General features: G+C 44.3%; 1 protein-coding gene across 1 annotated transcript; it reads left to right on the top strand.

The window, feature by feature from the left end:
• On the top strand, positions 1–12,038 carry SPX (spexin hormone; the record flags this gene model as incomplete). Its single annotated transcript, XM_081330668.1, has 6 exons — positions 1–6; positions 3,303–3,383; positions 5,799–5,856; positions 8,658–8,720; positions 9,992–10,078; positions 11,977–12,038. The coding sequence occupies 6 exons, from the start codon at positions 1–3 to the stop codon at positions 12,036–12,038; spliced, it is 357 nt and encodes a 118-aa protein (XP_081186794.1).
• Positions 12,039–13,066: the final 1,028 nt, after the last annotated feature.

Here is a 13,066-nt window from a genome sequence, read left to right as displayed (position 1 = left end):
ATGACGGTATGTAGGAATGTAGGATGTATGTAGGAGGCTCAGCCAATCTCAATGTATACATGTTGTACTTTGATAATAAAGGTTCATTCATAATAGTTATTTCTTCATGGTTCCTAGATGATCAAGTATGTATTAACTTGTGAAACATCAGGTCTTTCCCCCTAGTGGCTTTTATGAATCATGGTCATTGCAATCCAGAGAATATAGTCAGCAGTCTAACGAGAGATTTGCAAAGTCTAACATACAAAAAAAATGCAATTCAGAATTCTGCAAGAGTTACTTTTAAATATTATTGCCTATATCTTGGTCAAACACTAAGCTTGATTTTAACATGAGGTCTTTTATATCTCTGTTTGAAAATGTGCACTTTTAAGTAGGAGGAAAGCTATGAAAGTCGAGATGAAAGGCATAACTGGATGAAATTTTTAGCGTGTTGTGCTCAAATATCTAGTTCATCTAGAATTAATCGTTGCCTGGATCAGCCGTTTGGCTAGATTCTGAAACAGCAAAAATTGTTCTCATTTCAAGAAACAAGAAGCTTCTCTCTCTCTCTCTCTCTCTCTCTCTCTCTCTCTCTCTCTCTCTCTCTCTCTCTCTCTCTCCCCCTCCCTCCCTCCCTCCCTCCCTCCCTCCCTCCCTCCCCCTCTCCCTCTCCCTCTCTCATTGGAAATCTATGTTAATTAAACTTTGTACTCTTTAAAGTTTCCCCTGAGTAGAAAAGTCATTTTCTTAAAACTGTGTGTTATTTTTGATTCAGTATTTGTTCCAAGAGAACCCACTTATATATGTACGATATGTCTAGGTGTGTGTGGATGTGTGTGTGTAGAGGTAGTCCTTGACTTAACAACCAAAACTGCCCCCATAATTTATATTGCTAATCAAGACTATTATGTGAATTTTGCCTCATTTGATGACCTTTCATGCCGCCGTTGTTAAGTGAATCACCTTCAGTTGTTAAGTTAGCAACGTGGTTGCCAAGTGAATCTGGCTTCCCCATTGACTTTGCTGGTGAGAAGGTCACAAAAGATTTTCTGTGACCCCAGGACGCTGCAACTGTCCTAAGTACATGCCAGTTTCCAAGCATCCCAGTTTTGATCACGTGACCATGCAACAGTCGTATGAAAAATGGTCATAAATTATTTTTTTCAATACCATTATAACTTTGAATGCTCACTAAATGAATGGTTGTAATTCAAGGGCTACCAAATACATATAGACATCACATAAAAAATAGAGAGAGAGAGGGAGAGAGAACATGTTTTAATCAAAATGAAGCAACTCCATAATCTGAGCTGCATTTGTTAGAAGTAAGCCCATTATGTTTAGTAAGGTTGTTTCCAGGCACAAAAATGTAGCCAAAACACCTTTGAGATAGGCACATAGCATAAAGATGCCTAAATTTTACCTGGTCCATACACAGATGCTACTTTCCAAATAAATATTTATTTTCAAATAAATATGCCTGAGGTTAGAATTTGTGTTATAAAAAGGTAAAGGTAAAAGTTCCTCTGCACATGCGTGCTAGTCGTTTCCAACACTAGGGGCCGGTGCTCATCTCCGTTTCAAAGCCGAAGAGCCAGCGCTTGTCCGAGGATGTCTCCGTGGTCATGTGGCCGGCATGACTAGACACCAAAGGCGCACGGAACGCTGTTACCTTCCCACCGGAATGGTCCCTATTCTTCTACTTGCATTTTTACGTGCTTTCGAACTGCTAGGTTGGCAGAAGCTGGGACGAGTAACAGGCGCTCACTCTGTTACGCGGCACTCGGGATTCGACCCACCAAACTGCCGACCTTCTGATCGACAAGCTCAGCGTCCTAACCCACTGAGCCACCGCATCCCTATATGTGTGTTATACTGTCATTCAATTAATGCAAATTAATTATTCAATTATGAAACACAATCTCAAATGCATTTGCTCAGAAGCTTCATTATAGTTGGTGGATTTTAGGTACAAACAAATGTGTTTAAGATTATCATGTTAATAATTAGTTCTTTTCTGAGTCTGGCTGTGCTTCAAGAGGAATTTTGCTCCAAGATCATGATTGCGATAACTGTGCTTCGGTATAATAACTTGTAGGACCTTCCGTAGGAAATTATTTCACCATTTCTTGCAAAATGCATTGTAAGATTAGAGCTAAAATATTTATTCTGGAAAGTGAACACCGGTGTTTTTATCTTCCACTTTATGCCCTTATCACAAAAAGTCTCTCTCTGCCAAGAATGGACCACCAGCGCTCTTGATATCCTTTCAGCCATGATTGCTAGAAGTAATTTCAGCCAAGAAAAAACATGATAACTGTGAGTTGGGTTGTGAGAGCTCAAATCTCGCATATCTAGAGAATGCCAAACTGCAGAAGAATGTTGTCCTGGCGAACAGAATGGAAACTAGTTTATTTGAATCCCAGAAATGCTAATATAGACTGTCATGAGCCTGTCAAGAGCCAAACTCAAGTTAGTACGATAACTATGCTGGTCTACCCTGCAGAGAAAAGAAGGGAAAATGGTTTGCCATAGAGAGTTATGGAGATGCTCTCAGAGGAACTACAGGCAATACAGGTAGTCCTTGACTTACGACCACAATTGACCAAATTTTTACGACCAAAATCTCTGTTGCTAAGTGAGACAGTGGCTAAGTGAGTTTTGCCACAGTTGTAAAAGTGAGTCACTGCAGATGCTAAGTTGCTGAGTGAATCCGGCTTCCCTTTTGCTTTGCTTATCAGAAGGTCACAAAAGGGGATCACATGACCCCGGGACACTGCAAGCATCATAAATATGATCCAGTTGTCAAGCATCTGAATTTTGATCACCTGATCATGGGGATGTTGCAATGGTCGTAAGTGTGAAAAACGGTCATAAGTCACTTTTTCCTGTACCATTGTAATTTCGAATGGTCACTAAATGGTTATAACTGGAGGACTATCTGTACTCTGAAACCGTTACACATATAAAATGAGCAGAAGCTTTCCTTAAGTCCTGGATAAGGAGGCAATATTAGGAAGAAATGTAGGCCTGTTTTGCCCTGATTCATTGGGGTATAACAGGCAGGGGGGGAAAAGCTCAGTCAGGCTTGGCAGTTCTAGTCTTCTAGCTTTATGAAAGCTGCTTCCTTATCTGGACAATCTTGAAGGACTGAATAAGACTCTTTTGAGGCCCATAAACTCTTATCGAGGAGATAAGAGTTATCGCTCATAGGAGCAAAGCATGCCGTAAAAGGCATTCTGAACGTTGAAAAGCTGAACACTTGTTTTCATGCTCAGTAATGGAGAACTTAGCACCATGTTTTCTTTGGCTGTTTTTAGCGACTGCACCAACGGGCGAATGGTCCTTTGACCCTCTACCTTTTGGCATCGTTCATCACTTTTTCCTGGGGTGTTCCTCAGGTAAGGAGAAATTTGTGTTGGTTCGTTGCTTCCCTGTTGTAAACTCTCTACTTTTGTGCAACGCTCGGGCAGTTTAACAGAACATAAGTGCTATGTTTACAGAGCAAAGAAATGGTGTCTTCCCAGAATGACTAAGTTCAAATACCACTGCTAAGACAATGGCCGGGCTCTCCAATATACCGGATTGCAAGCTAAAGACAAATTGCCCTCTAGTCAAATCCAACTCTAAGTAAATTCATGAGTGCTGGTAACCATACAGAAGTGGTTTGCCACTGTCTTCTACCAGGAAGGGTTTTTTTTGTTTTTTGTTTTAACTTCCTAGACTTGTCTACAATCCTGGTATTCCTTGGAAGTCTTCCTTTCAAACAGTAGCCAGGTCTCACCTTAATTGTTTATTATTATTTTTTGCCATCCATCTCCCCCGTAAGGTGACTCTGGGTGGCTGAGTTCCCACCTTAATGAACTGTGTGACTTAAAGTGAAAGTAATTCAGTTGCTGAAACTTGTGTAATATTATCCCTTAGCCTAGGGCAGGGGTGTCAAACTCAATTTCATTGAGGGCCGCATCAGCATTGCGGTTGCCCTCAGGGGGCCGGGTGGGCGTGGCCAGGGTGGGCGTGGCCTACTGGGTGGGCGTGGCTAGAGTGCGTATGGCCTACTGGGTGGGCGTGGCCAGCTCTACATCGTTCGCATCAAGGGTGCCTATGGGGGCCTGGGCAGGAGTGGGACAGATCTGAGGGTCTCTGGCAGAAGGAGGGTCTCTGGGCCAGGGCCAAGGCAGTGGGGGCCGTTCCCTCACTGTTTCCAGGATGGCTTCGCGGGCCACATGAAACCACTTCGCGGGCCGGATCTGGCCCCTGGGCCTTGTGTTTGACATGTCTGGCCTAGGGGTGTCAAACTACCGGCCCACGGGCCGGATGCGTCATGGCAAAACCGCGCTCACCCCATTGCGCGGCAATGGCAAAAAAGTCACGATATGTCACGACACGTCACGTGACATTGCGGGTTTGACACCCCTGCCTTAGCCTTTTAATAAATCTTGTTAAAAGAAAATTCAGGCAATCTTGTTTTCAGCTCCCAAGTCGGCTCCCAAGCCTGACAATATTAAGGTGTAAGTTCTGTTCTTGGACCAGACCACTTCTAAACTTTGTTCTCTAAAAACCAAATGTCAGGTCTGCATTCTCTCTTCACACAATTCTTTAGCAAGAATATACTGGATAATAAACATACTGGTAGCTGCATCAAAGGAAGGGAGAGAGAGGGAGGGAAGGAGGGAGGGAGAGGGAGAGAGAGAGGGAGGGAGGGAGGAAAGGAGAGGGAGAGAGACAGGGAGGGAGGGAGGGAGGGAGAGATGGTGGGAGGGAGAAGGGGAGGGAGGAAGGGAGAGAAGGAGAGGGAGGGAGGGAGAGAGGGTGGGAGGGAGAGGGGGAGGGAGGGAGAGAGAGGGAGGGAGGGAGAGAAGAAGGGAGGGAGAGAGAGATGCAGTGAGGGAGGAAAGGAGAGAGGAAGAGAGGGAGGGAGGGAGAGAGAGAGAGGAAGGGAGAGGGAGAGGCAGGGTGAGAGAGAGAAAAGGAGGGTGGGAGGGAGAGGGAGGGTGGGAGGGAGGGAGAGGGAGAGAGAGAGAGGGAGGGAGGGAGGAAAGGAGAGAGGGAGAGAGACAGGGAGAGAGAGAGGGAGGGAGGGGGAGAGGGAGGGAGACGGGGAGGGAGGAAGGGAGAGAAGGAGAGGGAGGGAGGGAGAGAGGGTGGGAGGGAGAGGGGGAGGGAGGGAGAGAGAGGGAGGGAGGGAGAGAAGAAGGGAGGGAGAGAGAGATGCAGGGAGGGAGGAAAGGAGAGAGGAAGAGAGGGAGGGAGGGAGAGAGAGAGAGAGGAAGGGAGAGGGAGAGGCAGGGTGAGAGAGAGAAAAGGAGGGTGGGAGGGAGAGGGAGGGTGGGAGGGAGAGAGAGGGAGAGAGAGAGAGGGAGGGAGGGAGGAAAGGAGAGAGGGAGAGAGACAGGGAGAGAGAGAGGGAGGGACGGGGTGGAGGAAGGGAGGAAGGAGAGGGAGGGGAGAGGGTGGGAGGGAGATGGGGAGGGAGGGAGAGAGAGAGGGAGAGAGAGAGAGAGGAAGGTGGAGGAGGAGGGGAGGAGAGAGAAAGAGGGGAGGGAGGGGGAGGGAGGCGGAGAGAGAGGGAGAGAGAGGGGGAAGGAGAGAGAGGGGGAAGGAGAGAGGGAGAGAAGGAGAGAGAGAGGAGGGAGGGAGGGAGGGAGGGAGAGAGAGAGAGAGAGAGAGAGAGAGAGAGAGAGAGAGAGAGAGAGAGAGACCATATGGAAGGACAGGAAAACTAAATCCTGAAGCTGAGTCTGTGCACTGATAGAAGCCAGGTTTGTTGGTTATATTCATCATCTGTGTGTTTGTTTTCTCATTTTCATCCAAAGGGTCACTTCCAAAGAAGAAACTGGACTCCTCAGGCTATGCTCTATTTGAAGGGTGCCCGTAAGTCCCAATGCTAATTTATCTGCAGAAAAGGGGCAAGAAGTGGGGTTTCCTTGCACTTTCAACAACGGTCAAAATGTTGGCAATAAGAATCAAACGTGTGTTTTGCAGTGACTACTACATTCATCCCAGGTTACAAAGCCCAGTGTACCACCCATAAATGAACATATTATGGCTTAGCACACAGTGTGAACCCGTGAATTATGACTTCATTTTCACAACAGGGCCCGCTTCATGCCTTGTTCAACAAGGTTTTCTTGAGCTATCTCGTAAAATTGAAATGCAGGCAGTTCTCATTTAGCTAAACTTGGTTGTCAAGACGACAAATGATTGGTGAAGCTTCAACTGGGCTTATGATATTACCTCAGCTTTCCTTTGCTTTACAGGAAGTCCTTGACTTATGGCCACAATTGGACTGGAAATTTGGTAGCTAAGCAATGTAGTCATTAAGCCACTCCTTACATGACCGCACCTGTGTCATGGTTCCGACAGATGAAACTCTTCAAAAGACCTTCAAGGCATTGTTTACCTTAAAGAATCTTTTATTTGAGAAGCATAATATCGGCACTACGTAGTTGAAGCCAAAAACTGAATTCCCCTCCCCTGGGCAGAAAGTAGCAAAGTGTTCTGAACCAGCCAACTACCGGCCTTGTAATAAGGCAAACCCCTGTTCAAGCAGTAGAGACTGGAGAGCGTCTGAGGTTGCAAAGCGTCTGCCAAGTTTAATTCACAAGCAAAACAACAGAACAAGAAACACAGGAACTTGAATCCTCAAGCGGAAGGGTTGCTTTCAGCAACCAGCCCCTCCCCAAACACTCCTTTTATTTAGAGTTCAGGGCGTGGTCTCCCTGTGCCTCCTCCCGAGGAGTCCCACAGCCTTTCTTTGTTTGTTCCTGCTCGACTGCCTCCTGCGTCGGGCGTCCTTGAACAGGGCCAGCTGTGGGTCATCATCCTCCGCACTATCGGGCTCACGCAGCTGAGAAGAGGGCCCCGGCTGAGGGCTCTGCGAAGCCTCCAAGCCATCATCAGCCGGTTCGTCTTCCACACCCTCCTCCTCCCCCTCATCTGAGTCATCCGATACATCTGAACCGGCTGCCGGACCCACCGGCTGGCCCTGAGTCATAACACAAAGCACAATTCCCTCCTCCAATTAACAGTCATAAATCACATTCCCCAATTAGCTTGAAGCGTGGGCTCTCTCCACAGCTCTCCAGCCCGCCAAATCATTATCAACTGGCTCAGTAACCTTGAATTCCCACGGCTTCGTTTTTTGTTGTTATGACTAACTGGACTCTCATCCACATCCCCCCTCCCAGTGTCAACCAGCTCTAAAAGCAAAAGAGAAAAATGAATGCATTTCCATCTGTTATCCAAGCAATAACACCCGATGTTAGCAGCATTGACGACCTGATTTTTACGACCATTTTTACTATGGTCATTAAGCAAATCACTGGGGGTCATTAAGTCATTAGCATGGCTCTTAAGCAAATGCTCCTTCCAATTGACTTGTTTTGTCAGAGGATGGCTGGGAAGGTGGCAAATTGCAATTGTGTGACTGCAAGACATTGCAACTGTTGTAAATGTGAGCTGATTACCAAGCATAAGATACCACTTAGCAATAGCACTTAGACTTATATATTGCTTCACAGTGCTTTTACCACCCTCTCCCAGCGATTTACAGAGGCAGTATATTCCCCCCAATAAGATGGGTCCTGATTTTGCCAATCATGGAAGGATGGAAGGCTGAGTCAACCTTGAACTGGTGAGAATTGAACTGCTGGCAGTCGGCTGTGTCAGCCTGCAATACTGCCACGGCTCAAGATCCCATGATTCTGAGGGTGGTGCGACAGTTGTAACTCTGAGGATAGGCTGTAATTGTGTTCTGTGGTCATTGTAAGTTTGAATTTTCAAAAACGAATGTTATAAGTTGAGGACTGCCTGCATAGACCGGCAGAGGGCATAAACGCGAAGATTGGTCAAAATGTTACTTTTTCGTCACCATTGCAACTGTGAATGTCCACTGAATGATTCAGTTACTGAACGAGGACAACCTGTATGTATAACGAAACACAAATGTTGGGTGCAATAGCAATCCATTACTTAATTTATTATTCTAAGAATTGATCCAGTAAATTGAAATCTATGTCAGATATACCTCTAAGGTACTAGACAATTTGAAGCTTGAGGGGGTCCCTGGTGCTCTCTGAACTTGCTTGGTTTCTTGCAAACGTTTCATTACCCAACTGGGTAACATCATCAGTGCTAGTAAGGAGTGCGGTTTGCTGTCAGTTTATATACTGATGTCTTGCTGTCTGGTTGGGTGGGGGCAGTCTTAGGGATTCTTTGGCTGTTGGCTTCTTTGGCAGTTTCTTGATTGGGGTGTTTACTTGACTGTTGGTCTGAAGTTGACCTTGGAGTTAATCTATGCCAGGGGTCTTCAAACCTGGCCCTTTTATGACTTGTTGACTTCAATTCCCAGAATTCCTCAGCCAGGCAAGAGGAATTCTGGGAGTTGAAGTCCACAAGTCATAAAAAGAGCCAGGTTTGAAGACCCCTGATCTATGCTGATCTGGGTGCCGATTATTAGTGGAGAGGTGCTGGAGTCTTTTTCTCTTTGGGGCTGGTTGACTGTCTCTTTTGTATACTTTACAGATGTTGTTAATGTCTCTGTGTCTATTGAGGGCTGATTTGTCAGAGTGCCAGGCTTCTAGAAATTCCCTGGCATTTTTGGATTTGAAGCTTCTTCTGATTCAGGGAAGAGGTCAGATGACCTTTCCATTATTATTTTTTTGGGTTTCCAGACGGCCGTCGGTTTATCTCAGAGGAGAGCCAGCAAAAGGCCATGTATGACAGGTTGATGCAAGGTAAGAGAGCCCGGGGATGTGGATGACACCTTTATCAAAAAGTGAGCTTCCCCAGCCAAGTCCCAAGGCGGCCTTATTTCATCTGCCTTGGGACTTCAACTCCCAGAATTCCCAGACCAGGCCAAGGAGTCTGAAGCAGGGGAGGGCACTTAATTTTTCCAAGGGGCCACATGAGAAACTGTAACTGTTGGGACGGGCCAAACCATAGGGCTGTGAAGGAGTGTAGGCGCATGCATGCATGCACATACTTAAAATGGGGGGGGGAGTTGCTTTCAAAATAAAAGCAATGCAGTTGTACTGCGTGCCTGGCATAGACATATTTACACTTGATGGACGTAACACCTCTGATGTTAATCTTGGACTTAATCTATGCTCATTAGATAGCTATGGGGAGGTGTTTTGGTCTTTTTGTTCCTTTTGGGGGCTTGTTGATTATCTCTTTTGCATAGTCCAGGGGTGGGGAACCTTGGCTCTTTTATGACTCGTGGACTTCAACTCCCAGAATTCCTGAGCCAGCCATGCTGAGGGGAAAGGGAGAAGTTTCCATGCTGAGCCATGCTGGCTCAGGAATTCTGGGAGTTGAAGTCCACCAGTCATAAAAGAGCCACAGTTCCCCACCCCTAGCATAGTCTCTCTCTCTATATTGTTTTATGTCTATTTGTCTGAGTGCCAGGCTTCTAGAAACTTCCTAGTATCTGTGGAGATTCTCAGTCATCCAGGTCATAGTTGTCTCAAAGGTGCTTTTTCAAAAGGCAACTGGACTGTTTATTTTCCCCGGGAGGAAGACATTTTGTTTCTCATCCAAGAATCTTTGTTGGTTCGAAACTTCATTTTGAAAAAGTACCTTTGAGACAAATTCCCTAGTGTTTTGGGGCTTGGTTTGATCTAGGTCTAGGACAGGGGTCGGCAACCTCGGCTCTTTTATGACTCGTGGACTTCAACTCCCAGAATTCCTGAGCCAGCATAGCTGGCTCAGGAATTCTGGGAGTTGAAATCCACGAGTCATAAAAGAGCCGAGGTTGCCGACCCCTGGTCTAGGATGATCACTGTTTCACAATTGAAACTATGGTTGAGCCTGTCCATATCCAGTTGTGGATGCTCCAACATTGGAGGTTTTAAAGAAGAGATTGGGTTAGCATTTGTCTGAAATAGAACAGGGTTTTCTGCTTGAGCCAGGGGTCAGACTAGAAGACCTCCAAGGTCCCTTCCAACTCTGTCCTTCTGTTATTCCTATGTTGTGAAATTAAAGAGATTTTTTTTTTCCTTTGCAGAAACCAGCAGCCAGAATGTGAACCCTTTAACGCTTGCTGAAGCTGCGCTGGTATTTCTTTCCTCCCTGCAGAAGATGCAAAACGAAGGTGAAAGCTCGAAAACTTCCTGTAAATGCAAAAAAAGGGGGGGCTTCACTTTAATTTTTGAGGAGCATTTATTAAGCCGATTCGTCTTCCGCATGATTACGATGATTATTTGAATTTCAATACAGTGGCTAAAACCTCTGTAGCTATCCAGTAAAACTATCATTACATTAAAATATCTTTTAAGTTGTGGAATTAGTAGCCGAAATGGGGTTTGGCCCCAGAGGGAAAAAGGAAATTCTTTGTACCTCTGAAGGTATTGGGGGGTCACCTGGTATATTTTTATGTTTTTATTGTTTTGAAGTGTTTTTAGTATTTTTAATTTTGTGTGTGTGTGTGTGTGTGTGCGTGTGTGTAATTGTAAGCGACTCAGTCATTGAGATGAGTGGCTGTAGCGAATTAATTAATTAATTAATTAATATCAAATTTAGTTCTTCAACAGGATGCACTAGGAATCAGTCTTCCACTTACCTAGCACAAAAATGTTCAGTCTGTTTGGGTACATTTGTCCCTACCAGCTGTTTTGAAATGGGGCGTGGTGATTATTTCGTTGACCTGGAAGAATGGAACTTCTCGGGTGACTTTGGATCAATTATTTTCTCCTAGTCCAGATGATCTCCGTACAGGTAGTCCTTGACTCACAAGCACAGTTGGGACCAGAATTTTCATTCCTAAGGATAGAACATAGAACAACAGGGTTGGAAGAGACTTTGGAGGTTTTCTAGTCTGACCTGCAGCAGGAGACCTTATACCATTCCAGACAGGAACAACCTGCCTCCATAGTCTGACCTGCAGCAGGAGACCTTATACCATTCCAGACAGGAACAACCTGCCTCCAGAAGTGGTGAATGCTCCAACACTGGAAGTTTTTAAGAAGAGACTGGACAGCCATTTGCCTGAAATGGTATAGGGTTTCCTGCCTGAGCAGGGGGTTGGACTAGATGACCTCCAAGGTCCCTTCCAACAACTACTACTACTACTACTACTACTTCTTCTTCTTCTTCTTCTTCTTCTTCTTCTTCTTCTTCTTATTATTATTATTATTATTATTATTATTATTATTATTATTATTATTATTATTATTATTATTACATATGGTTGCCTAATCTCTTCTTGAAGACCTCTAAATGATGGAGCATCCATAACTTCTGGAGGCAAGCCCTTCCACTGATTAATTCTTCTCACTGTTAGGAAATTCCTCCTTAACTCTAGGTTGCTTCTCTCTTTAATGATCTTCTACTTGTTACTTCGTGTCCTGCCTTCAGGTGCTTTGGAGAATTGGTTGACCTCTTCTTCTCTGTATCAGCCCCTCAACATTGGAAGACTGCTATGATATCACCCAGTCCTTCTCTTCTTTAGACTAGACCAGGGGTAGGCAACCTTGGCTCTTTTATGACTCGTGGACTTCAATTCCCAGAATTCCTGAGCCAGCATGGCTCAGCTTGGAAACCTCTCCCTTTCCCCTCAGCATGGCTGGCTCAGGAATTCTGGGAGTTGAAGTCCACGAGTCATAAAAGAGCCAAGGTTGACTACCCCTGGACTAGACGTTCTCAGTTCCCCCAACCATTCATCATATGGTTTAGCCTCCAGACCCCCCTCATCACCTTTCTTGCTCTTCTCTGTATTTTTTCCAAGGTGTTGTTAACCGAATTGGACCCTATTTCGTGACCTTTTTTGCCACAGTTGTTAACAAATCACTGTAGTTATTAAACGGTTAGGAAATACATGGTTATAAGTTGAGGACTACCTGTACAAGCTGACTTCGAGGGCCTGGAGAAAATGCAAGATTTAAATCTCTGATACATGAAGTTCATGCCTAGATAATCTTGATAATGGGAAGGGGTCCTTTGTGTGCAACCCATCACTGTACCCCTCATAATCACTGTTTTTGTTTCCTTTAGAAGATGAACGAAAGACTCCAGAGACGCCCGGATATTTTGCTGATGGTCTATTACATTGGTGAAAGATTTCCAACCTTAAATGGGAATTATATGGTGTGAATTTAAAAGGAAAATATATTCTGTTGTACAAGACCATTTTTCTCGTTCATTTTCTCAATTTCCTTCCCTAACATACCTGAGCTGGTGGCTGGTCAACATCTTCTCAACGTCAATCATTCTGCAGTATCAATACTAAACAATTAAAGGCATTTTTTTTCCAGCTCAGCCATATGTTGATATTTATTTTATTTATTTATTTTAATTCCATTTATATCCCGCCCTTCTCCGAAGACTCAGGGCGGCTTACAAGCTTAGCAGTAGCCTTCATTCTATGTATATGCCTGCTTATTAGGGCTTTCACACACACCCCCCAAGCGGCATTATTACAAAGTCAGCTTAATTGCCCCCAACAATATGCTGTTGTTATGTTCAACCTGCATTTTTTTTTTACTTTCCATTGAGTTTTGCAAATGTATTAAGATCAAAGATGGCATCCTTAGGTGAACAACTCTCTGAAATTGGTAAAAAATATTTTACAAATACTATAAATATAATTGTAAAACTTTTTTTACCAAAAAAGTACTCCATCATAGGAAATCAGTTCTGGATCACTTCCCACAATTGGTTATTTATCTCTTTCCAGCATAATTCTGGGTACTACACAGTTTTTGAATCCATAATAGATCCAAACCCGTTTCATGGCTTCTCCTAATAAATAAATAAATAGATATGAGAGAGATGCACTATTGCATACAAAGCTACAATCTTTAAGATATTTTGGGATAAGAGAGTGATTCATACACCAGATGAGGTTCTTTAGATATTTCTAGAAAAGTTAACTAGAAATCGTGGAGTTGATGCACAAATGAAAGCCTTTTTAATTTTTTTTAATTGAAAGAAAACATGAAGCTTCTTCTGCACCTCAGCATTTGCACTTTTGATTTAAAAAAAAATAGAATAAAATATTCTTTATTGGTCAAGTGTGATTGGGCATACAGGAATTTGCTTCAGTGCATAAGCTCTCAGTGTACATACAAGCAACAAAGTGATA

The sequence above is a fragment of the Vipera berus genome (assembly GCF_964194415.1).
Source record: "Vipera berus genome assembly, chromosome: 6".
NCBI classification, from domain to species: domain Eukaryota; kingdom Metazoa; phylum Chordata; class Lepidosauria; order Squamata; family Viperidae; genus Vipera; species Vipera berus.
The sequence above is the reverse complement of the archived record's forward strand: the minus strand, read 5'-3'. Positions and strand labels throughout refer to the sequence as shown.